The sequence below is a fragment of the Patella vulgata genome, chromosome 9, assembly GCF_932274485.2.
Source record: "Patella vulgata chromosome 9, xgPatVulg1.2, whole genome shotgun sequence".
NCBI lineage: Eukaryota > Metazoa > Mollusca > Gastropoda > Patellidae > Patella > Patella vulgata.
Window position 1 is genome coordinate 4,579,068 of NC_065887.2, and position 25,442 is coordinate 4,604,509.

At 35.4% G+C, this 25,442-nt stretch overlaps 2 protein-coding genes across 2 annotated transcripts in view; one reads left to right on the forward strand and one right to left on the reverse strand.

Moving 5' to 3' along the window:
- Window positions 1-204: 204 nt before the first annotated feature.
- LOC126831575 (tripartite motif-containing protein 2-like) lies at window positions 205-3,365 on the reverse strand. Its single transcript, XM_050562147.2, has one exon. The coding sequence runs from the start codon at window positions 3,202-3,204 to the stop codon at window positions 1,948-1,950; it is 1,257 nt and encodes a 418-aa protein (XP_050418104.2). The 5' UTR covers window positions 3,205-3,365; the 3' UTR covers window positions 205-1,947.
- A 15,633-nt stretch (window positions 3,366-18,998) lies between these two features.
- LOC126831610 (adhesive plaque matrix protein 2-like) overlaps window positions 18,999-25,442 on the forward strand; it is a 56,989-nt gene continuing 50,545 nt past the window's right edge. The window contains exons 1-3 of the mRNA XM_056103192.1: window positions 18,999-19,031; window positions 19,728-19,880; window positions 20,271-20,448. Of these exons, the coding sequence (XP_055959167.1) occupies window positions 19,740-19,880; window positions 20,271-20,448 (319 nt within the window). The 5' untranslated portion in view covers window positions 18,999-19,031; window positions 19,728-19,739. The remainder of the gene's footprint in view (window positions 19,032-19,727; window positions 19,881-20,270; window positions 20,449-25,442) is intronic.

Below are 25,442 nucleotides of genomic sequence, written 5' to 3' on the forward strand. Positions count from 1 at the left end.
AAAATGGATGCTCTTTGTTCGCAAATTGTGTAGAAGTGTGTAATACGAAGGTTGTGGACCCTCTAGAGTTCACACTTTTTATCCGATTTTGATGAAACATTAAAACATATCTTTATATCCCAAAGATCTCAGTCCCTTTTGTTATTTGCACATTTATAATAATAATAATAATAATAATAATAAAAACTTTATTTAATGAGGCAACGTATTTAGTTTGCAAAAAAAAAACCCAACAAAAAAACTAATCTTCCATAGGTCCCTCCTAAGCTACAAAGATATATATATACATGTAATATCAGGATAAATTCAAAATCATTTGAAATGCAATAGCATTTTAAAGTGGGAAGTTTGGAAAGTCACTCCCAAACTCCCAAACTACAAAACATATACATTATACTTGTAGAATATAGGAAGAACACTATAATTACACACAAAATAAGATAGAATGCAGTTGCAAGTTAAAAATAATAAATATGTCATCAGTTGAATTTTATGGTTCCTTCCGTGTGCAAAATAAATGAGTTTTCAGTTTAATCTTAAAATTTTCAACATTTTTACATTGCCCCTGATTGTCAAAAAAATCGCATTTGTTTTTAGCATGTTCTCTATCCATCTCTTGCAAAATGCGGGCGTATCCTGCCTGGCAGCCGCTGGTTTTAATACCAAGCAATCAATATATGGTGGTTTTGCCAAGGTTGGGATCTTGGGAACACAGCTGGAAATATTTTCTGTGTAATATAATAATAGAGGTATCAACATTGGTCGAGCCTGTTCCTCAACCCAACTTCAAATGAAATAAAATATGGCTTTTATATAAAATAAAATATATATTCATTTTGACAATAATACTTTCCCCAGATAAATATACACCACAATTTAATATATAATTTTTATTAACGAAGCAAAAACTCCATCAACTTTTACCTTTTGCATAAAAAGATTAAGACTTGATACAACACTGCTGAACTAAAACATTTCCCCGGTAATAAATATTGTACTGTAAGATATTTGAGTCAAGATTGTCACTCTTACACTTTTATGTCTTAATTTTTTTTCAAATTCTAACTGCCAAGGGTTCTTTAACATGCACGCTAACCTGTTAACATGTGATGGGTTTTACATAGGCTAAGCCTGTTCCCCAATCCCATTCAGACATCCAAAATAAAAATATTGTTTATAAAAAAAATATTTTTTCGTCCAATCTGAATGACTCAACACCGTTCCCTTGTCAGCCCTCCGTATTGCACCACTGACAAAGAGAAAACGCACTGGAAAACCACTTCCATATGTCAGGTTAGCCTGATATTAACGTTATGTTTTTCAGGGGTCAGTTCAGGTTGTTGTATATTACACGTTATGTTTTCAGAGGTCAGTTTAGATTGTTGTATATTACACCAGAATTCGCTGGTGCTGCTACAGGTGTTCTCACAGATCTTCAGAATAAAATAGGTAAAATCCTTCATTCTCATTTGATTAACAGTTCAAGCTTGGATCCAGTCAGGTAAAAAAAGAGGCCCATCACTAAATTTTAACTAACACTTATAGGTGGCGCTGGTTTGTTTGTTTGGTCTGCTTTGCACACACAACTTTTGGGCACACAACGATTGTACACATGACCTTTGGACACAGAACCACTACACACACGTCCTTTAAACACACAGCCATTACAAACGCATCCTTTGACGCATAACTTATTCTGTTAGTAAGTGCAGGAGGACCGCACCACATGCAAAACAAAATGGACAAGATAAACTACATCGACCTTGCAAGAAATAAACAACAAATATCAAATACAGTGAATGGATCCGGGAACCAGTTGAAGTTAAACATTAAAATCTATTTGACATGCAAGTAACCAAGTGACTGAACTAACATATTTTAGAGTAAAGATATTTCTATGTATTATGATGACATCGATCTATCGTACTATGTTCTGTAATATAAATGTTAGTGGTGTTCTATTTTGTTTATTTTTACAGAAGTCTGTACACTAAATGTCTTATTCTTGTTAATATAGCCATCATTTACATCCTGTAGTTTAGTCCACTCTATAAACTTATTATTACCCCATCCACCACCATCAGGTGTAAATGTATATGTAAATTGTTTTACTATAGATTTACTAACATCGTTTATATTTAATAGTTTTAGTGTAAAGCTAGCTTTAACAAATTTAACTGTTTCTGATCTCCTCAACACCAGGTAACATCCTAATCCCGATGTATTTGTTTTATGTATAACAAATACATACCATGGCATTCCTTGTATTATTACATCAGCAGCAGGGAAACCCACGTCTGTTTTCACTATCTGATTCAAACTAAAACTAGACGTCCAGGTACGTGACTCCATTGTTTCTACTTTACCTAGTAATTCACGTAAAGTTGTAACATCTATATCTACCATAGTATAATGGACATATCTTACTGTGGGTATATCTGAAGTGGTTGATCTGCTATCTTCTGTCAGTTTTTGTCTATTGGTTAAAGCATCTACAACTGGAACAGTAGATTTACCATTCAGGACGTCATTTATATATTTAACACTGGGCTGTAGCGAACTTTTGAATTGGATCATATCTCCATGTAATGTCTGTAACTTGTTACTTTCTTTGTCACAAATTTTATTCATTTTACATTTTATATCACTACCATGTTTTTTGACCCCTTCACAAACTCTTTGAACTTCTTTATCAACATTGTCACAGGCTATTTTAGCTTGGTTCTTGATATCAGATATTTGACTGGTTAAAGATTCACAGTGTTTGTTGACTTCATCAATCTTTCCTTCTAACTCCCGCTTTATAATGTTTAACTTTCCTCTCAGTTCTTGGTCTACATCAGTAAGATCTGTTTTTGAGTGAGTTGTATGATCCAATATAACACATTTACAACAAACAGCAACAGAACAATCACGACAATAAAATTCTACTTCTTTTGTCTTGTGCTTCCGACAGAAATGATTTTGTGTTTCACCTTTTGCTTGGATGTAAAAGTTTGTAGAAAACCCACTTGCACCTCCATCGGGTACTTGAATCTCTGTTCTACAATTAGGACAATTAAACTTGTTGAGATGTGAATGAGCTTTGATATAGTCGTCTATACATTGTTGACAAAACGTGTGAAAACATGGCAGTATTTTAGGTTTAGTGAAATCATCTAAACAGATACTACAGCAATGTGTATCAATGCCTGCGTCTGCCATCTTTACCGTACAATAGAGTTAAACACAGTCCATGTAAGAACTACAACAATTATATTTAGTAGTTATTGAGTTATCAGATAATGTCCAGATTCAACGGAGTTGATAATAAAACAGATTATATTTATATGGTCGTTTTATACAACAATTTACAGACACTTGTCCTCGATTTCACAGTTTCTATTAAAATTATAGCTATATTCATTGTTTAATACATACAACAGTTGAGATTACGGAAGTGACCACTTGTCTAAGATGAATTGGTTATAACTCATCATTACACACACACACACATATATATATATATATATATATATATATATATATATATATATATGATAGATATGATATATATATATATCACAGCCTTTGAAGAGGTCAAGAGGTCAAGACCTTGTACTTGTGATGTACAGTAGAATTTAACATGGAGTCCTTGAGTGATATTCACTGATTGAAAACAATAAAAACAAAGACAACATAAATTATATGAAAAACAGTCACTGGTTTTTATAGCACAACGTTTCCATATAGTTCTCTTAAAGTTTTCCACCACATTTGTCCTTGAAAATTGATATGGAAATATTTATAAATGACCAAACAAGTGATGCCAAGATTTTATTTCTTAGAATAATTTTAATCTTTTTCAGTGTTATTTAAAACAGAGATTTGTACAGAATAGACAAATAAATTGAAGAGAACAATATAATAATTATTGCTGGTTTAATTTCTAGTAATAAAAACATGCACATAATGGACTTTTATTAATAACAGTTGTGCATTATAAATTAGCAGAAATAAGTTAATAGATGGATGTATTTTTGTGTGTAAGGCCCTGTGGATGTTTATGACTGTACTAACCTATATATTATAATATTAAAATTATTTAATACAATCCAGTAGATGTCAGGGTGATGATTATAGTTGGTTTGAATTAGAGCTGATTGTATTGGAATCATGTCAGTCAGACCTAAATCTAGTCTATGTCAACCAGATCCCAATCAACTGTATACCAAGAGTTTCAGCCACTGTCAGCACATTAATTTAAAAAATTGATTCCGAAGGATGACAGTCCTCCCCGTCTAGTTAATACAACGGACAATCTCACCTCGGTCCAAAAAACAGAGACACATACCGATTTCCAAGGCATAGTCCAAACCTTGACTCTCATATACAGTGCCGGACTGGGCCACCTGTCCACCTTCTTCTGATTTGGTCTGAAATGCTTGGAAAATGGGTTTGCGGTTGTCAATTTTTAAATTTTCCTGGGGTAGACAATTTACTCGATTAGGTTCCGATTTGCTTCTAAACTTTAATTCATGATTAAATCATGAAATGGATAATCGAGACCACGTTTTTTATCTTATTGACTTTAGTAATGATGATCGAGGCTAGGCTGAAAATTCAATCGCTAATTTCTCGGTTCAGAGTGGATCAATTTTACTGAAATTTTCAGCAAATTCCCTTTACATTATCTAGTTTTTAACTATTATAGTGAGAACTGCCAGCTCTTTATCTAATATCCCATAATGTATGTTTAATAGTGTAAAACAAAGAATATTGGAGACAGGTGATTAGGGAAATATGAAATAGATATAAATGGGGGGTAATTAAGGTGGATTAAGATTCGTTAATATATAGCTGACTGAACTAAGTAATACGGTGTGGATTAGTACGACGTATTAAACATTTACTATTGGGTCGTAATTATCAATTGTGGGAATAATACATATTTATAAACGAATTTCACCCTACTACGAGTTCTTGGTGTGGAATTTTCCACAGAAATATTTATTTATGGCTGGGGATATGATATCTTTCGTATCTAAATTACCTCCTGCTTATAAATATGTACATAATATATCAACAACTCGGTCTATATAGAAGCAGGAGGTAATTTAGATAGGAAAGATATCATGATATCATATCCCTAGCTATAAATAAATATTTCCGTGTAAATTTCCACATCAAGAACTCGTTGATGACAGAGAATATAATTAATAACCCGCTGTATAGAGATGTATGATGCGGCCTAGTCTTATATGGAATTCCAATGGCCAAGTGTTCTTTTACGTGCACACCAATGTGTACATGTGACCTCGGTTTTTCGTACCATCCAAATGACTACGCTATCCCTTGCCAAGCCATCCATCCTGTACCTCTAACGTGAACTCCAGGTTAGCGGGCTATCTTACTCACTACTAGGGTTAGGGTAGGGTTAGGGTTATTTTGAGAAAGGACAAATATATTCGTAGCCATTATCTTGTAAATAGATTAAATAATTTCTTGAAAGTTCCAACCCAGGATTAACGTGTTCGCTTTAGTTCATATAATCTGTCATTGTGTCGACGATTCCCAGCTTGTAGGTGACAAGGATTAGGGTCGGCTTTCCAATCTCGTGGGGTTTTCCCAGGTCATCTGGTTTTCTCCCGATCCTAAGAATTATTGAAATAAAACTGAATGATGTTTTAGTCCGGAAGTGACCTAGTTTGTGTCGAATGAAGGTTAAATTCTTTCTGTGATGTATTATGTATTTTTTTTTTACGTGAGCATTCTACAGACTATCTGATCAATTTCAAATTTATATATAATTTTTATGTGGACGTATATTATGGAAGACCAAATGGAACAATATTCATGATTCTTGTATCTATATTCCAGTTTGAATATTTTAGACATGCACGCAACATTCTAAACTAATGATTCTTGTTTCTACATTCTTATGTCAACATTACATGCACAAAATCAACATTTTAAACCAAAAAAATGACTATGTTTCATTTTCGGCGTTTTATCGGTAACTTTTATATATCATTAAATATTAAAATTAAAAAATAATTTCTTAATTTTACACGACAAAGAAATCAATTCATTGGTTTCTGAAAGTATCTAAAAAAATCTGGAATTTGAACTCTTATGAAAATATTTTCTAAGTTTCAAAAAGTCTTGAAGTTAAAATCTTGAAGTGAAAATGTCCAGAAAAATATAATGAATTATCAACATTATTACACCAGAGGGCGTTAGCGTATGTGTACAACTTTGATACAGACTATAGATTAGAAATCAAAAGTAGACTTTTCCACGAGTAGAAGTGGGGCCCTGTTGTGTTTACAGTAATTAGTTGCATGAAACAGAAATTAAGCTCGAGATATAATAACAATACAAATAACTTCTATAATTTAAAGTAGCTAAGTCTCTAACTCAATATCATCCAAAATCTTCAACATTGAAAACACGATTTATTTGTCAAATTAAATCAACATTCATGTTGTGATCTTACCGGAAAAAGATGGGCTTTTGATATCCAATATTTAAGACAAAATAAACATTTTATCATTGGTACACGAATCGTGTACCATAATGCGCTCCAGCCCCAGTTGTATCAAGAGACTCGAGGGACGAGGCTAGACACATTGCACCAAATCAAACGGCGTATGTAGACTGGAATAACAAGACGCTAGAAATTCGCACTCGCTTGAGACTGCTGGCTTATTTCGCCGAACATAACTGATTTGAAATTGGAGTAAAAACAAAAACCATTGAATGTAAATCAGTTTATATACATTCATATTACAGTATTATATGCGCTGCGACCCACTTTTGTCAATTTTTAGGTCCCAAATGTTAGCGATTTAGCTCCTTTAAACAGCTAGAAAAATTAGGACAAAGGCCTTTCTTACATATTCGCTGTTATTTGTTTACTTTTTTATATGTTTACAAATTAGACCTACACGTGTTTCGTATATGGCAAAAATGGATGATAATGCTGTGTTTTAAATGGAATCTATTCACTGTTATTTGTTTACTTTTTCATATTAACTATAACTATATAGAATAGTGTTTGCAAATTAGATCTACGCGTGTTTCGAATGTGGCAAAAATGGATGATAATAAACAAATAACAACAGCGAATCTTCGCTAATATCTTTTAAAAGGGGGGGGGGGATAGAGGGCGGGAATAGTTAATGCATGCGCGTTGTATCATAAGGTCGATCACCGAGTCAACCGATGTGGTTTCAGTTCCCCGCTTGTACATGACAAGGAATAGGGTTGCCTATTCATACTTGACTCAGTGGCAGACTTTACGATTAATAGCCTACAGACAGGTTAAACCATTCAGTCACCCAGTCCTTTCTTGGACAAGAATATAATATTTGTTTTAAGGACCATGCATGTAATTTAATCGTATTATTTGGTCTTTCTTGTGATTATTTGTTAATTTTCTCTTTGCAGATGCCAGTAACCAACCAACAGAACCAAAATATCTGGAAGTTCTTAAACAGTATTTTGGTTATTCTAAATTCAGACCGTAAGTATAGTGAGAAGGATGTCAGAGACATCTCTCAGACTTCCATCATACCTTGGGTAGCTGTGTCCTGTCGTTGACTGAGACAGCTCTCAGACTGCCGTCTTACCTCGGGAAGCTGTATCCAGGTGTTGACTGATGCAACTCTTGGACTTTCTCCTTACCTTGGGTAGCTGTATCCAGGTGTTGACTGATGCAACTCTCGGACTTTCTCCTTACCTTGGGTAGCTGTATCCAGGTGTTGACTGAGACAGCTCTCAGACTGCCGTCTTACCTCGGGTAAGATGAATTTTGGTCTTCGGCTAACTCGTCGGATCTTCGCTTAACTAGGATAAAATTGGTCAATCCATTTAGATCCAACGTATGCCAAGTTTACTGTATATTAATTCAGTAAACAAGACTGAGAGAAATGTGACAGGGTTGAATTCTGTCCCACTTAGTTTTAATTCTATCAATTAACCAGAATTAAATTTGGAATTTTCAGGACTCGCCACTGAGCACCTCATATTTTTGCTTACAATATAACGTATTTGGATATATGGTTGGTACTAATGTAGATATATTTTTTAATTTGTATATATATTGTTAATATTATATACGTTATATAAATACATGTCTATATATGGTTTGTAATTTTAGAGCGGCCAATATACCTGCTTGTCTGCTTTTTGGATCGGCTCAAGAAAACACAGGAGCAGTAAAAGCAGAATTAATGAGGTAAGCTGGTCACAGTTTAAAATAGACACATATACGAGACTGTTCATCAATATAGTAAAGTCCAGCACTTGTAAATTTCTTTTCATACGCCCACATAGAAATGTGATTGTATATTGCCGTCACCACAGTCCGTCGGTCAGTTCATCGTCCACAATTTCTTGTGAACACTCTGCAGGAAACATTTATCATCTGATTGTTTTGAAATTGATATATTTTGTTTACATTAGCAGGCCATGAAATTTCACGCGACTGATACCAATTGGTTACGTACGGTCGCGCCAGCTTAAAAACATGCAACTGATTTTCCTGGTTATGCAGATTGAAATATCGGTACGTTAACAAATTTCATTAACAAATTTATTCACATTTGATCAATTTTTATACTGGATGACTTTGTGACACAGGCCCAATTTATTTGTATTTTAGCACAAAATCCATTCATTCATTCTTGGCATTTCATTTCTCCATCTTACTCGTAGCTTTGACATCAGGTATTATGACATAAGTATTGACCGGTTGCAAGCAGGTTGATTTAAAAATGACAAATGACCCCCCCCCCCCCTAATTCTTTAAATGAATAGTTACCATAATTATTTGAAAGCGTACCTTTGGATTTTCAAACACAAAATGAGAAATGAGTTTGACGTACACCTGTATGTATGTCGTCAACTTTGACCCCCACTGGCACATGGCATCACTTGAGTGCTAATGTAAACGATTTTACTGTCCTGTCTATTTTAATATTATTTCATCACATCAAACTATTCTGTTTCCTTTTGAGACTTTGTTTATAGAGTGCCGCGGTTAATAAATACTGTTTGTCAATCAGTTGCTACCTATGAGTGAGGCTATCTCATGCTTACATGAGTGTAATATGAAGTATGTATGTAGTCTTCAGTGACCGAAAACAATGTGGTAGCTACCATTCCTGGTTTTTGAAGGTCAGATATGATATAAACAGAAAACCCATTAGTAATTTCTGGAACTGATTCACCTCTGCAACCGAACCGTGACTAGTTAACTGAGATGCCATTTACGTACATCGGGGATCTTAATCGGCTGATTATAGTCGGCTTCAACTGCTTGATGTTTGAAAAAGCCAGTTGATGAAAGTATTATTAAAATATTGGGATTTAGTGAAGTGGAACACATTTTTCTAATGTTTAAATGGGGACACCGTTGGATTAAAGTCATAAACACTTAACCTGAAAATATAGTATTAAAAATATAAAAGAATATAAATTAGTCAAGATATCTCTTTAAAAAATACATTCACTGCAAGTGGAAATGAATAATAGCACCATTTAAATCTGGATAAAACAAGAAAATAGCACAACCATTTTATGTAACCAATTGTTTAGGTAATGGGCATCTGGCGTAACCAAAGAAAATGGTTACATAGAGCATAAACATGCAACCATTTTTCTGGTTACGCCAAAATTTAAAATTTTGTGGCCTGCATTAGTGAGATGAAGAATCCTATTTAATTTCAATAATTTCTGTTAATTTCTTCTGGTGTTACGGCCCTTGTTTCACTTTGTTTCACCTTGTGAATGCTTAAGTGACAAAAGTTATCACCCAATCTGTATGAAATTTATATGCATCATTTAGATTATGTCCCTTCTTTCACTTGGAGCGATGTGAATGCTCGAAAGACAAAAGTTATCTGATTTGTTTGAAATTGATATGCATCATTTCAATTTGTGAAACGAAGAAGCCTATTAAATTTCAACAATATCTGCATGGAATTGTCTTGTAAATGTCCCCTATTACCTACAAAAGAATAGATATGCGACAACACTTGTTGACTGCTCGGACAATTTAGCTGCTGTGAGTATGTTTTGTTGCCTGGCAACCTATCTTGGAGGGTGGGTGTGTCGTTGAATGGTTTGCAGCTTTAGATCAGACGGTCAAATCACATGGTTTTGACTACCCGCTTGTGCACAACAAGGAGTAGGGTCGCCCGTCCTACTTCGTGTTTTTCTCTGGGTGTGGAGGGGCCGAATGGTCAACACGTGCGCTCTTGATCATAAGGTATATCATTGAGTCACATGGTGTGGTTTCGATTGAATGTGACAACACTGTAACCCGGGTATCATTTAATCTTGTGTATCTAGCACTAATTTCTTTCACAATCGTTTAAATGATACCTGGGTTACTGTGCAAGGAGTAGTGTCGCCTGTAGTCCAGCGGTTTCCACTCACTGCTAATTAAAGACTGTGACAGTATATTCATCACTATTGTGACAGTATTGGTTCTTTAATCGAGTTCTGGATGACAAGACTAGTTTAGCATCTTATAATATCTTTATTCTTCTTATGGGGATCACGGTGGCTAAGTGGGTAAGGTGCTGGCTCGCTAGCCTGGAGGTCGGGTGTTCGATCCCTGCATTGGCCGAGAAAGTTCATCCAGATTTTCCGGCGTGGTTCTCCCTTGTCAGTGATGCAGGACGGAGGAGCTGACAAGGACAGCTGTCTAGTCGTTCGGATGGGACGAAAAACCGAGGTCCCGTGTACACATTGGCGTGCACGTAAAAGATCCCTTGACAGTTGGAATTCGATATAAGAATAGGCCATAGTGCCGCTGTCCGGGCAAAATTTCCCTCATAGTACACTGTATGGCGTATGCCCGTCTTCATTAGCCCAGTTCGGAGCAAAACAGTAGGACGTTAAACCCCATTTCATTTCATTTTATTCTTCTTCTAACATAATATATACAAAACTTAAGACTCCGTAATTAGCTTGTGTTGAGGGAGCCATGGCCTAGCTTGGCTAGGCACGAGTGTGCCAATTCCCAACTAATTTACATTACATGGCCGTTGGCCGGTCTTAACTCCAGACCTGCGTGGGGCCTGGAGTTAATTTCTAGACACCCTCACCTAGCCTCCGACTCGTGTCCTGGCCGGACCTGACTCTCGATTCGTTTGTTATCTGGGTTTATAAACCCTTCCAAACAAAGGATCTTATTAGGCATCTGGCTAATGTATCATGTATCATATCAGGTTTAACATTCGATACATGCTGATCAGACAAAGAAAGTTTAAATAAAACATGCCAGCAAGTTAAGGTTACATAATCGTTACATAATCACATAGTGATGCTACCAAGAACTCCAGGGATGTCGATAGCGAACAGGTGTCAAGTTGACAGGAAGCGTCTTTAACATCAGATAATCTGATTATGTAACAAGACCCCTCTGCACAAGCAAAAATTTGAAATAAAATTGAACCACAGGTTAGTCTCAAAATGACCTAGTTTATGGGAAGTGGACATTAAACCCCATTTTATCCCCTCTTTATACAGTGTAAACATGTGGTTAGGTGACTACGGAAAGAAAGTTGGGGGATTGTGAACATGTGGTTAGGTGAATACGGAAAGAAAGTTGGGGGATTGTGAACATGTGGTTAGGTGAATACGGAAAGAAAGTCGGGGGATTGTGAACATGTGGTTAGGTGAATACGGAAAGAAAGTTGGGGGATTGTGAACATGTGGTTAGGTGAATATGGAAAGAAAGTTGGGGGATTGGAAACATGTGGTTAGGTGAATACGGAAAGAAAGTTGGGGGATTGTAAACATGTGGTTAGGTGAATACAATCTGTTTCACAGAGAATTACGAGTCTCGTATAAAATCTCTGTCATAGATGACTGCCTTAACACGTGCTCGTCACAGCACGCGGTGTGAATCATTGGCTGAATGGCGCGTGCATTGTTTACATAAGACATAACTGCTTCGGAGAGAATGCTGCATTTTAGTCATTTTAATACCCATTTACACTAAATCGGAAATAATTTTTAACTACAAATACGTCAAACGCTTTTATTTATTTTTCCAATATATACAAAAAATGTTTTAGAATTTAATTTGTCGCAGGAAAAAAGTTAATATTTCTAGCTCATTAAGCCGCATCAATGTCATCCTTATCAGTGATTGTCGCGGCCAAGCAAATATTCACTGCGGATCAGTGTGAGGTGAATACGGAAAGAAAGTTGGGGGATTGTGAACATGGTGGTCCAGTGAGTAAGACATTGACTCGCTAACTAGGATGTCTATTGTAAACCGGGGAGATTGGGTGGTCTAGTGGTTTAAAACATGCACATGAAATCATAAGGTCTGTCATTGAGTCAAGTGGTGTTGAGTATTTAACAGACAATAATTTTCTATTTTATATAATACCAATCAACCAATGTATAGCTGTTTTGCCAAGGTTGGGATCTTGGGTACACAACTGGAAATATTTTCTGTGTAATATAATAATAGAGGGATCAACCCTAGCCTGTTCCTCAACCCAACTTCAAATGAAATAAAACATGGCTTTTATATCAAATATATTTTAATTATGACAACTTTCTCACACAAATATAAAGCCCACTTTAATATATAAATATATTTTAATTATGACAACTTTCTTACACAAATATAAACCATCATGGTGTACCCTTCCATATAAAAATATAAAACAGTAAAACTTGATACAATGCTGAACATTGATACAGTTTCCCAGTAATAATCACTACACTAGGATCTGGAAGAGTTGTTATAGATCTGTATTTTAATCAGAATGAATTTTATTTCAAATTCTAACTTGCAAACATGTCACAGGTTCACGTTTTTTCTGTCCAATCTGAATGAATCTACACTGTTCCTTGTCAGCCCTCCGTTCTGCACCACTGACAGGGAATAAAACGCACTGGAAAATCCTGTCTATATGTCTGGTTAACCTGATATTAACGTTATGTTTTTCAGGGGTCAGTTCAGATTGTTGTATATTACACCAGAATTCGCTGGTGCTGCTACAGGTGTTCTCAGAGATCTTCCGAATAAAATAGGTAAAATCGTTGATTCTCATTTAATTAAAAATTAGATATCTATGTTTTATAATATTCAAGCATGGATTCAGTCAGGTAAAAAAGAGGCCCATCAAAAGATTTTACGCAACACTTATTGGTTGTGATGGTTTGTTTGTTTGGTCTGCTTTACACACACAACTTTTGAACACACAACGATTGCACACACGGTCTTTGGACACAGAACCATTGCACACACGTCCTTTAAACACACAGCCATTACAAATACATCCTTTGACACATAACTTATTCTGTTAGTAAGCGCAGGAGGACCGCACCACATGCAAAACAAAACGGACAAGACAAACCCGTGGACAAGATAAACTACACAGACATTGTAAGAAATAAACAACAAATATCAAATGCAGTGAATGGATACGGAACCAGTTGAAGTTAAACATTAAAATATATTTGACATGCAAGTAACCAAGTTCCATTTGTTTGTTATTGAACTAACATATTTTAGAGTAGAGATATTTCTATGTATTATGATGACATTGATCAATCGTACTATGTTCTGTAATATAAATGTTAGTGGCGTTCTATTTTGTTTATTTTTACAGAAGCCTGTACACTAAATGTCTTATTTTTGTTAATATACCCTCCCTTTACATCCTCTAGTTTATTCCACGCTATGAGATTCCTCCATCCTTTACCAACACCAGGTGTAAATGTAGATGTACGTTGTTGTACTTCAGATTTACTTGCATTGTTTATATTTAATAGTTTTAGTGTATAACTAGCTGTAACAGATTTAACTTTTTTTGATCTCAACATCAGGTAACATCCTAATCCTGATGTATCTGTTTCATGTTTAACAATTACACACCATGGCATTCCTTGTATCATTACATCATCAGCGTAGTTCCATTCTGTCTTCACTATCTGATTCAAACTAAAACTAGATGTCCATGTTGGTGACTCCATTGTTTCTACTTTACCTAGTAATTTACGTAAAGTTGTAACATCTATATCTACCATAGTATAATGGACATATCTTACTGTGGGTATATCAAAACTGGTTGATCTGCTATCTTCAGTCAGTTTCTGTCCATTGGTTAAAGCATCTACAACTGGAACAGTAGATTTACCATTCAGGACGTCATTTATATATTTAACACTGGGCTGTAGCGAACTTTTGAATTGGATCATATCTCCATGTAATGTCTGTAACTTGTTACTTTCTTTGTCACAAATTTTATTCATTTTACATTTTATATCACTACCATGTTTTTTGACCCCTTCACAAACGCTTTGAACTTCTTGATCAACATTGTCACAGGCTATTTTAGCTTGGTTCTTGATATCAGATATTTGACTGGTTAAAGATTCACAGTGTTTGTTGACTTCATCAATCTTTCCTTCTAACTCCCGCTTTATAATGTTTAACTTTCCTCTCAGTTCTTGGTCTACATCAGTAAGATCTGTTTTTGAGTGAGTTGTATGATCCAATATAACACATTTACAACAAACAGCAACAGAACAATCACGACAATAAAATTCTACTTCTTTTGTCTTGTGCTTCCGACAGAAATGATTTTGTGTTTCACCTTTTGCTTGGATGTAAAAGTTTGTAGAAAACCCACTTGCACCTCCATCAGGTACTTGAACCTGTGTTCTACAATTAGGACAATTAAACTTGTTGAGATGTGAATGTGCTTTGATATAGTCGTCTATACAGTGTTGACAAAACGTGTGAAAACATGGCAGTATTTTAGGTTTAGTAAAATCATCTAAACAGATACTACAGCAATGTGTATCAATGCCTGCTTCTGCCATCTTTACCGTACAACACAATTAGACACAGTCCATGTAAGAACTACAACAATTATATTTAGTAGTTATTGAGTTATCAGATAATGTCCAGATTCAACGGAGTTGATAATAAAACAGATTATATTTATATGGTCGTTTTATACAACAATTTACAGACACTTGTCCTCGATTTCACAGTTTCTATTAAAATTATAGCTATATTCATTGTTTAATACATACAACAGTTGAGATTACGGAAGTGACCACTTGTCTTAGATGAATTGGTTATAACTCATCATTACACACACATATATATATATATATATATATGATAGATATGATATATATATATATATATATCACAGCCTTTGAAGAGGTCAAGAGGTCAAGACCTTGTACTTGTGATGTACAGTAGAATTTAACATGGAGTCCTTGAGTGATATTCACTGATTGAAAACAATAAAAACAAAGACAACAGAATTTATATGAAAAACAGTCACTGGTTTTTATAGCACAACGTTTCCATATATTTCTCTTAAAGTTTTCCACCACATTTGTCCTTGAAAATTGATATGGAAATATTTATAAATGACCAAACAAGTGATGCCAAGATTTTATTTCTTAGAATAATTTTAATCTTTTTCAGTGTTATTTAAAACAGAGATTTGTACAGAATAGACAAATAAATTGAAGAGAACAATATAATAATTATTCCTGATTTAATTTCTAGTAATAAAAACATGCACATAATGGACTTTTATTAATAACAGTTGTGCATTATAAATTAGCAGAAATAAGTTAATAGATGGATGTATTTTTGTGTGTAAGGCCCTGTGGATGTTTATGACTGTACTAACCTATATATTATAATATTAAAATTATTTAATACAATCCAGTAGATGTCAGGGTGATGATTATAGTTGGTTTGAATTAGAGCTGATTGTATTGGGATCATGTCAGTCAGACCTAAATCAACTGTATACCAAGAGTTTCAGCCACTGTCAGCCCATTAATTTAAAAAATTGATTCCGAAGGATGACAGTCCTCCCCGTCTAGTTAATACAACGGACAATCTCACCTCGGTCCACAAAACAGTGACACATACCGATTTCCAAGGCATAGTACAAACCTTGACTCTCATATACAGTGCCGGACTGGGCTACCTGTCCACCTTCTTCTGCTTTGGTCTGAAATGCTTGGAAAATGGGTTTGCGGTTGTCAATTTTTAAATTTTCCTGGGGTAGACTGCCCCCCCCCCCGACCACCCTCGGACGTTCGCGTGCCTTCGGCATGCTCGTGACGCGCCTTCGCCGTGTACTTGTGTGGGCCTTGGTCAATGACCTGACAGGTAGGCCTTCGGCCCACCAGTCCGGCACTGCTCATATAAATAAACTATTCGGTTCGAATTCGTACCTAAATATATTAAATCCATCGGGCGCCATGTTGAATTACACAGTATTTAACGTTTAAAAACCTAACTACTTTATGGAATTCACGACAAATCTAAACTTGGCACTCCAGCCATATTTATTTTTGTTTTACAATGTCTAATTAAACATACATTATGCAAGAGCTAAATCTGCCAATTGCAGGTCTTTCTTTAGGCCTGAAATGTTATCTGAATTATTAATTAGACATTAATTAACTTATCCAGACCATAATCAACTCTCGATGGCATCGCTAGCGTGCGATATTTACTGGATTATGATCCCGTTTGCTACTCGACTTCCATTCATAATTTAATCATAAAATGGATGATCAAGACTATGTTTTTTAACGTACAGACTTGAGTAATGATGATTGAGGCTAGCCGAAATTTCAATTTCTCAATTCTCCGTTCATAGTGAATCAGTTTGACTGAAATTTTTAGCAAATTGCCTTTACATTATCTAGTTTTTAACTATTATAGTGAGAACTGCCAACTCTTTATCTTATCTCCCATAATGTGTCTTTAATAATTTATGACATTTAATAAGGCCCTGTAGAAAGACCTGCTATAGGCAGATTTGACTCTTGCATAATGCCTGTTTAATGTAAACAATATTGATATACATGTAACTGCTTAATGGTAAATAAGCTCCATTATAGATATTTGCATAAACAGGTTTCTGGAAAGGTTTTTCTCCCTGACTCATTCATTTGGGTCTATATATCATCATGGTAACTAAAAGGCTTTAGTCCGCAGTCGTTAATTACAATTTATTAGATAAATTAAACATACATTATGCAAGAGGTAAATCTGCCTATTGCAGGTCTTTCTTTAGACCTGAAATGTTATCTAAATTATTAATTAGACATTAATTAACTTTTCCAGACCATAATCAACTCTCAATGTCATCGCTAGCCTACGATATTTACTCGATTAGGTTCCGATTTGCTTCTCAACTTTCATTCATGATTAAATCATGAAATGGATAATCGAGACCACGTTTTTTATCTTATTGACTTTAGTAATGATGATCGAGGCTAGGCTGAAAATTAAATCGCTAATTTCTCGGTTCAGAGTGGATCAATTTTACTGAAATTTTCAGCAAATTCCCTTTACATTATCTAGTTTTTAACTATTATAGTGAGAACTGCCAGCTCTTTATCTAATATCCCATAATGTATGTTTAATAGTGTAAAACAAAGAATATTGGAGACAGGTGATTAGGGAAATATGAAATAGATATAAATGGGGGGTAATTAAGGTGTATTAAGATTCGTTAATATATAGCTGACTGAACTAAGTAACACTGTGTGGATTAGTACGACGTATTAAACATTTACTATTGGGTCGTAATTATCAATTGTGGGAATAATACATATTTATAAACGAATTTCACCCTACTACGAGTTCTTGGTGTGGAATTTTCCACAGAAATATTTATTTATGACTGGGGATATGATATCTTTCCTATCTAAATTACCTCCTGCTTATAAATATGTACATAATATATCAACAACTCGGTCTATATAGAAGCAGGAGGTAATTTAGATAGGAAAGATATCATGATATCATATCCCTAGCCATAAATAAATATTTCCGTGTAAATTTCCACATCAAGAACTCGTTGATGACAGAGAATATAAGTAATATTGTTATAATACATTATAGAAGGGTCAAGATAACCCGCTGTATAGAGATGTATGATGCGGCCTAGTCTTATATGGAATTCCAATGGCCAAGTGTTCTTTTACGTGCACACCAATGTGTATACAGGACCTCTGTTTTTCTTTTCGTCCCATCCAAACGACTATACGCTATCCCTTGCCAAGCCATCCATCTTGCACCTCTAACGTGAACTCCAGGTTAGCGGGCTATCATCTTACTTACTGAGTCACTACGACTCGTGTAATTTTAAAGGAGACATTATCTTGTAAATAGATTAAATAATTTCTTGAAAGTTCCAACCAAGGATTAACGTGTTCGCTTTAGTTCATATAATCTGTCATTGTGTCGACGATTCCCAGCTTGTAGGTGACAAGGATTAGGGTTGTCTGTCCAATCTCGTGGGGTTTTCCCGGGTCCTCTGGTTTTCTCCCGATCCTAATGAATTATTGAAATAAAACTGAATGATGTTTTAGTCCGGAAGTGACCCTGTTTGTCTCGAATGAAGGTTAAATTATTTCTGTGATGTATTATGTATTTTTTTTTTACGTGAACATTCTACAGACTATCTGATCAATTTCAAATTTATATATAATTTTTATGTGGACGTATATTATGGAAGACCAAATGGAACAATATTCATGATTCTTGTATCTACATTCCAGTTTGAATATTTTAGACATGAACGCAACATTCTTAACTAATGATTCTTGTTTCTACATTCTTATGTCAACATTTCATGCACAAAATCAACATTTTAAACAAAAAAATTGACTTTATGTTTCATTTTCGGTGTTTTATCGGTAACTTTTATATATCATTAAATATTAAAATTAAAAAATAATTTCTTAATGTTACACGACAAAGAAATCAATTCATTGGTTTCTGAAAGTATCTAAAAAAAATCTGAAATTTGAACTCTTATGAAAATATTTTCTAAGTTTCAAAAAGTCTTGAAGTTAAAATCTTGAAATGAAAATGTCCAGAAAAATATAATGAATTATCAATATTATTACACCAGAGGGCGTTAGCGTATGTGTACAACTTTGATACAGACTATAGATTAGAAATCAAAAGTAGACTTTTCCACGAGTGGAAGTGGGCCACTGTTGTGTTTACAGTAATTAGTTGCATGAAACAGAAATTAAGCTCGAGATATAATAACAATACAAATAACTTCTATAATTTAAACAGCTAGAAAAATTCGGAGGAAGGCCTTTCTTACATATTCGCTGTTATTTGTTTACTTTTTCATATGTTTACAAATTAGACCTACACGTGTTTCGAATATGGCAAAAATGGATGATAATGCTGTGTTTTAAATGGAATCTATTCACTGTTATTTGTTTACTTTTTCATATTAACTATAACTATATAGAATAGTGTTTGCAAATTAGATCTACGCGTGTTTCGAATGTGGAAAAAATGGATGATAATAAACAAATAACAACAGCGAATCTTCGCTAATATCTTTTGATAGGGGGGGGGGGGGATAGAGGGCGCGATGTGTCATAAGGTCTATCACTGAGTCAACTGATATGGTTTCAATTCCCCGCTTGTACATGACAAGGAATAGGGTTGCCTATTCATACTTACGAAAGAATTTTTTCCAGGTCCTCTGGTTTATTCCCACCTGCCAAAGACCACTAAGCACAAGCACGATATTGAAATAAAATTGAACTATATATGTTAGTCCTGAAATGACTAGTTTGTGTGGAGTGGATATTAAACCCTATTTCTCTCTCCTTTTATGTGTGGAGTGGATATTAAATCCTATTTCTATCTCCTGTTAATCTATCAACCGGTATATTTTTAGGGTCTGGTTGTTATGTCTGCGGAGTTGGAAGAAGTAGTATTAAGCATCTTGAAGGGAAAAATCCCCGCTATGTGGATGAAACGATCGTACCCTTCGTTAAAACCTCTTGGTAGTTACGTTACAGATTTCTTAGCACGTTTAAAATTCTTACAGGTAAGTCAAGTAATATTAAATTAATAATAAAATACATCGAAGAAACATAAAACAGTTTAGGGGTTTTTTTGTGACATCTATCAATGAAAACATACTCTTGTTAAGGTTTAAAAGCTTTTGGATGAAGCTGTCAAATATGGTTTGTGAAAAGATTACCATCAATGTACTATAATAGTCAGAATGCCAGCCAATGTTATAATAGCCAGATTGTCAGTCAATGTTATAATAGTCAGAATGTCAGTCAATGTTATAATAGTCAAGATGTCAACCAATGTTATAACAGTCAGAATGTCAGTCAATGTTATAATAGTCAAGATGTCAGCCAATGTTGTATAATAGTCCTGAAGCCTGATACATAACCTATTTGTAAATATTATATATTTTTTTCAGGATTGGTATGATAACGGTCCGCCACCAACTTTCTGGTTATCAGGATTTTTCTTCACACAAGCTTTCTTGACCGGAGCGCAACAGAATTACGCTCGGAAATACACGATCCCTATTGATTTACTGGGATTTGATTTTGAGGTACTGGAAGATAAAGAATATACCGAACCACCCGAAGATGGTAAGTTTGATATATTGACATATGATAATTATATGTGACATGAAGTTTATTTCTGATGTAATGAACGCATGCACAGTCTCAACTATAATATTAACTTCCATTTCTGATATTTAAACGCATCAGCAATTGAAACGAGTGAAGAAACTTTGCCAGCCATGCAATCTTAGTTGGGTGTTTTACATATTGAAATGTGGACATGTAATTGATGTATAATTGATAAAATATGACATTGTTAGTTAGTAGGCCTATATATCTGATAATCTGAGAATAGTTGGTAAGCCTATATATCTGATAATCTGAGAATAGTTAGTAGGCCTATATCTGAGAATAGTTAGTAGGCCTATATCTGATAATCTGAGAATAGTTAGTAGGCCTATATATCTGATAATCTGAGAATAGTTAGTAGGCCTATATCTGATAATCTGAGAATAGTTAGTAGGCCTATATATCTGATAATCTGAGAATAGTTAGTAGGCCTATATCTGAGAATAGTTAGTAGGCCTATATCTGATAATCTGAGAATAAACATTAATATTGATCATAAAGTCCATAATGATTAAATGCCAATTTTATTAATATATTGTGCTGTCATATATTTTATGGGAGCTACATACCCCAAATTAGGTGCTTTAATATATTTTATGGAAGTTACATACCCCATATCTTGTGCTGTCATATTTTTATAAAAATTACGTGCCCCACATCTGCCGGTCTCATATTTTATGTAAGTTACATGCCCCACATCTAGCAGTCTCATATTTTATTGAGGTTACGCGCCACACAAATCGTGCTCTCACATATTTTATGTAAGTTACGTGTGTAATACAATATTATTTGGGATCTAAATTTTATTATTGTATTTTGAATTCATATTTTAATTTATATTTTTCATTTGTAACTCATTTGGACATATGACAGATTAATTGTAAAATGTAATCTGCATCAGGTGTGAGGATTAATGGCATAGTATTATATAAGATGTAATGGGTTATTCAAACAATGTATAGCGGGCTTGTCTTAGACAAGTATGTTATGATATAAGATTTAGGTAACAAGCATTAACACATATTGTCTAGAGATAAGATGTGTGAATCTTAATAATTAGTTTTCATTGTTCTGATTACTAATGGTATTAACTATGGCGTGCCCTAGCCAATATAAAAAAAGCCTTGTTTACAAGCAGGCAGGGAAGTACAGAAGAGGCGCAGAGAGAGACTTAGAGAGAACTCGGCTCGGACCTGGGGCAAGGCGGTCTGCCCTTGGACCCCGGGAGAAGGAGGTCTTGGCAGACCTGAGGGAACAGGCTACATAGATGTTACGAGATCTAACCACAATGACAATGTACATGTAAATATGTTATCCAGCATTAAAATATCTTTTTAATAAATAAGAGTTATGTATTCTATCACACGTGCCCCACATCTAGTGCTCTCTGAACTGGATGCATGTTAAAATGATGGTTTTCAGCAATAATTTGTAATCCTGTTTCCTCTTTCAACCGATGTGGATTAAACCAATCAAAAGGTCCGACTTAAAAGAAACATCAGCCTATCGATGTCCAGTTTACAAAACTAGCGAAAGAAGAGGAACATTGTCGACAACAGGTCACTCAACTATGGTGGCTGATTGGTATCATGTCGTAATGTCGTGATGTCGCCTTTCATAACGCGACATCAAAACATTTCTACCCGACAACACGACAACCCGACATCACAACATTTCTACCCGACATCACGACATTTTTACCCGACATTACGACACTAAAAATGTCGTGATGTCGGGTAAAAATGTCGAGTTGTCGACTTCCATGATCAATGTTATAAGCGACCACGATGATATTCATAACAAAAAACTGGCAATTAAGAAAATGGTTGATCAAGTGGAAGTAGATTCACACTCACCATAGGCAAACGAGGCAGGGGGGGGGGGGGGAGGCCCCCCCCAAATATTTTCATGAAAAAAAATAGAAATCTGAAAAGAGCTCAGAATTGTGAGATCTTGTGCGATCGGTCATTAGCCGAGGAGTTGTTGAAAATGGGGTGGGGGTAGGGCCTTGTCGGGTAAGGCTATGGTCTTGTCGGGAATGAATGCTCAGTTTGTCGGGAAGCGTCGCGCCGTCTGTCGGGTTTTGAATATTTTTAATAATATGGAAGCGGAAAGAAAGCAGTCCAGTCAATGATGAACACGTACGCCATCTGAATAGAACTAGCACGTACACATGGCCTTTCTCAGTTCTTGACTGTGTTCCTGTATACTGGCATCCAACTCCATGCACCGGACGAGCCCAGTGATAGAAGTGATCTGAAAAGCAGTATAAACTATCTGTTTATGCCTTCCCTGATAAAAAAAATGTGAAGTCTCATAAAATGAAAAATGTGGCAAAAGTAAATCGTTCGACTTGTTCTTTGTTTTCGTAGTAATAGAGCTTGTATTTTAAAGATGACTTTTACCAGTTTTTATGCTGCAACTGACATAATTTACTACCCACTCCAAATTACTAGAAAGTATTCGAAATGCCTGGAAATCGCGTCTACAGCCGTCTGGTTTTCAAAATTTTATGGGGGAGGCCCCCTAGACCCCCCGTCGGACGCTTAGCGCCTCCGGCGCCCGCTAGCGGACAGCTTCGTCGCCTGCGGACTCTAAAAAAATATATTTGTCGGGAAAATATGCTGGCCCCTCAAACAAGTTCGGCCACGTACGCCTGTGACACTCACAGTGCAGTTTGAGTTGCATTCGTATCCATTTGTATACGTCCACATTCATAATGTGAACCGTCTTCATTAGCTCAGTCGGAGCAGAACAGTAGGACGTTAAACCCCATTTCATTTCATAATGTGAACATATTATGAAGCCGCCCTTGTCTGTGTGTCAGTCATTGAGTCAAGTTGTGTGGTTTCCAGACCAAGCTTGTACATGACAAAGAGTAGGGTCTTCTGTCTAACCTCGTGGGTTTTCCCCGGGTCCCCCGGTTTCCTCCGACTGCTGAAGACCCCTACGCGCGAGCAAATTATTGAAATAAAATTGATCCATATGTTAGTCCCGAAATTACCTAGTTTGTGTCGAGTGGCCGTTAAACCCCCCTCTCTCTCTCTCTCTCTCATGATCAAACTCAGAATTAGCTAGAATCAAGGTTATTGTGTCCCAAAACATCGACCAATCAAATTGCTTATCTCTGCTTAGCCTTAGGAAAATCATAAATAAACAACAAGATTATGAACATGTTAACGATTGTATACAGAGTCAGTTAAAAGCCTGATTAAATAAATGTGTTATAAGTTGTTTTTTAAACGAATATAGAGATGTACAACATGGCCAAGATATATCACGACAACCCGACATTTGTTACCCGACATCACGTCATTTTTACCCGACATTACGACATTTTTAGTGTCGTAATGTCGGGTAAAAATGTTGTGGTGTCGTAATGTCGGGTAGAAATGTCGTGATGTCGAGTTATGAAAGGCGACATCACGACATTACGACATTATACCAATCAGCCACCATACTCAACAAATTTCGTCATCGGAATGATGATTCCGTCCGACAAACCACAAGAACATTGGGTTGGTCGCGGTATGGCCCTGTTGTGTCAACTGGATAATTAAGTCATTTAAATTCATGAACATTCATCATCGTCACCCTGTAATCTGGATTATTATTTATTTTCCTGGCAGAGTAAACTTTTAACACGACTGTCATTCCAGGTTGAAAATCTTTAAATCAAAAACCACAATCTTCTTTCTTTTTTTTTTAAGTTGTACATAAGGTTAATTTCATTTATATTCTGCAAAAACTTTCGAAATTTCCAACTTAAGTTATTTTTATTCAAACATTCCAATCAAAGTATACGTTCATGTTTTAACTGCAATCAAATCACGAACCGTCCGACCATTTTTATGGAAGCCTATCACTACCATTCATAATTTCTACATTTCGCCTCTTCACAACGCGAAAAGTCGAAAAGTAGAAGTTACGACAAAATGTGAGGCGCCAACACGCTATACAAGCCAAAATCAACTCGAAAATAACAAATTAAGAAATAACACACCGCGATAATAGCGCCCCTTGTTTTTTCCTAATTTTGGTTTGTAGCCTATACCGTCTTGTCGATTTTCGACTTAGTCATATTTTTGTATTTATTGATGTCAGTAAGAAGGCGCCAACATGCATACCAAGCCAAAATGCAACTTGAATAGTAGAAGTTAGGAAATTAACACACCACGCTATTAGCGACTTTTCGCCTCGGAAGTTGTTGTAGTCTCAGTTTTCCAGGTCGCATTTGAATACGTGCAATCAGGGCTCACACTGTATTTCATTCTTTTCCGTCAAAATGGATAATATATAAAAGAAATGTTCATACTTTTTTCCGCCACCTGGGATATTTTATCTGCCAAAAATGTCTGCCAACACTTTAATTTATTATATAGGCCTATTATAAAACAAATGTACCGATATATACAATATACAACAACGAGTGGATGTTAAGCCAGCCTGGAGGTCGGGTGTTCGATCCCTAGGTATGTTTTCACTTCAAAATAGTCAAGAAAGGTCACCATCTTGTTGTTATTTATCATGATCAATTCAAGGGACATAATTTTGGATGGCGATATTTTATTTCGTGGACATTATTATGTAACGTCTGTTATAGAGTTTGGGCCCAGCAATAAACAATATCGATTTTTAATTCATTTAGAGATAAAATTACTCATACATTTTCAAATGTAGCGGAAGGTTCTGGCGAGCCGGATGACAGGGTTTTGCTTGCACCACCACTGTACTACACAGATACTTGGATATCAACACAGCTGTATTACATAGGTAACAATTCTCCAGGTTAGTTCTATTTCATAAATTTCATAGGTCAAAGGTCACGAGATGTAAAACCGAAAACAACTTTTACAATCTGGTTAAAACACAGATCCTATTTCGTTTTTTATAGTTCAAAATTTCGTTTTACTTGTCTTTACTACACTTGGATCTAGAAGAGTTGTTAT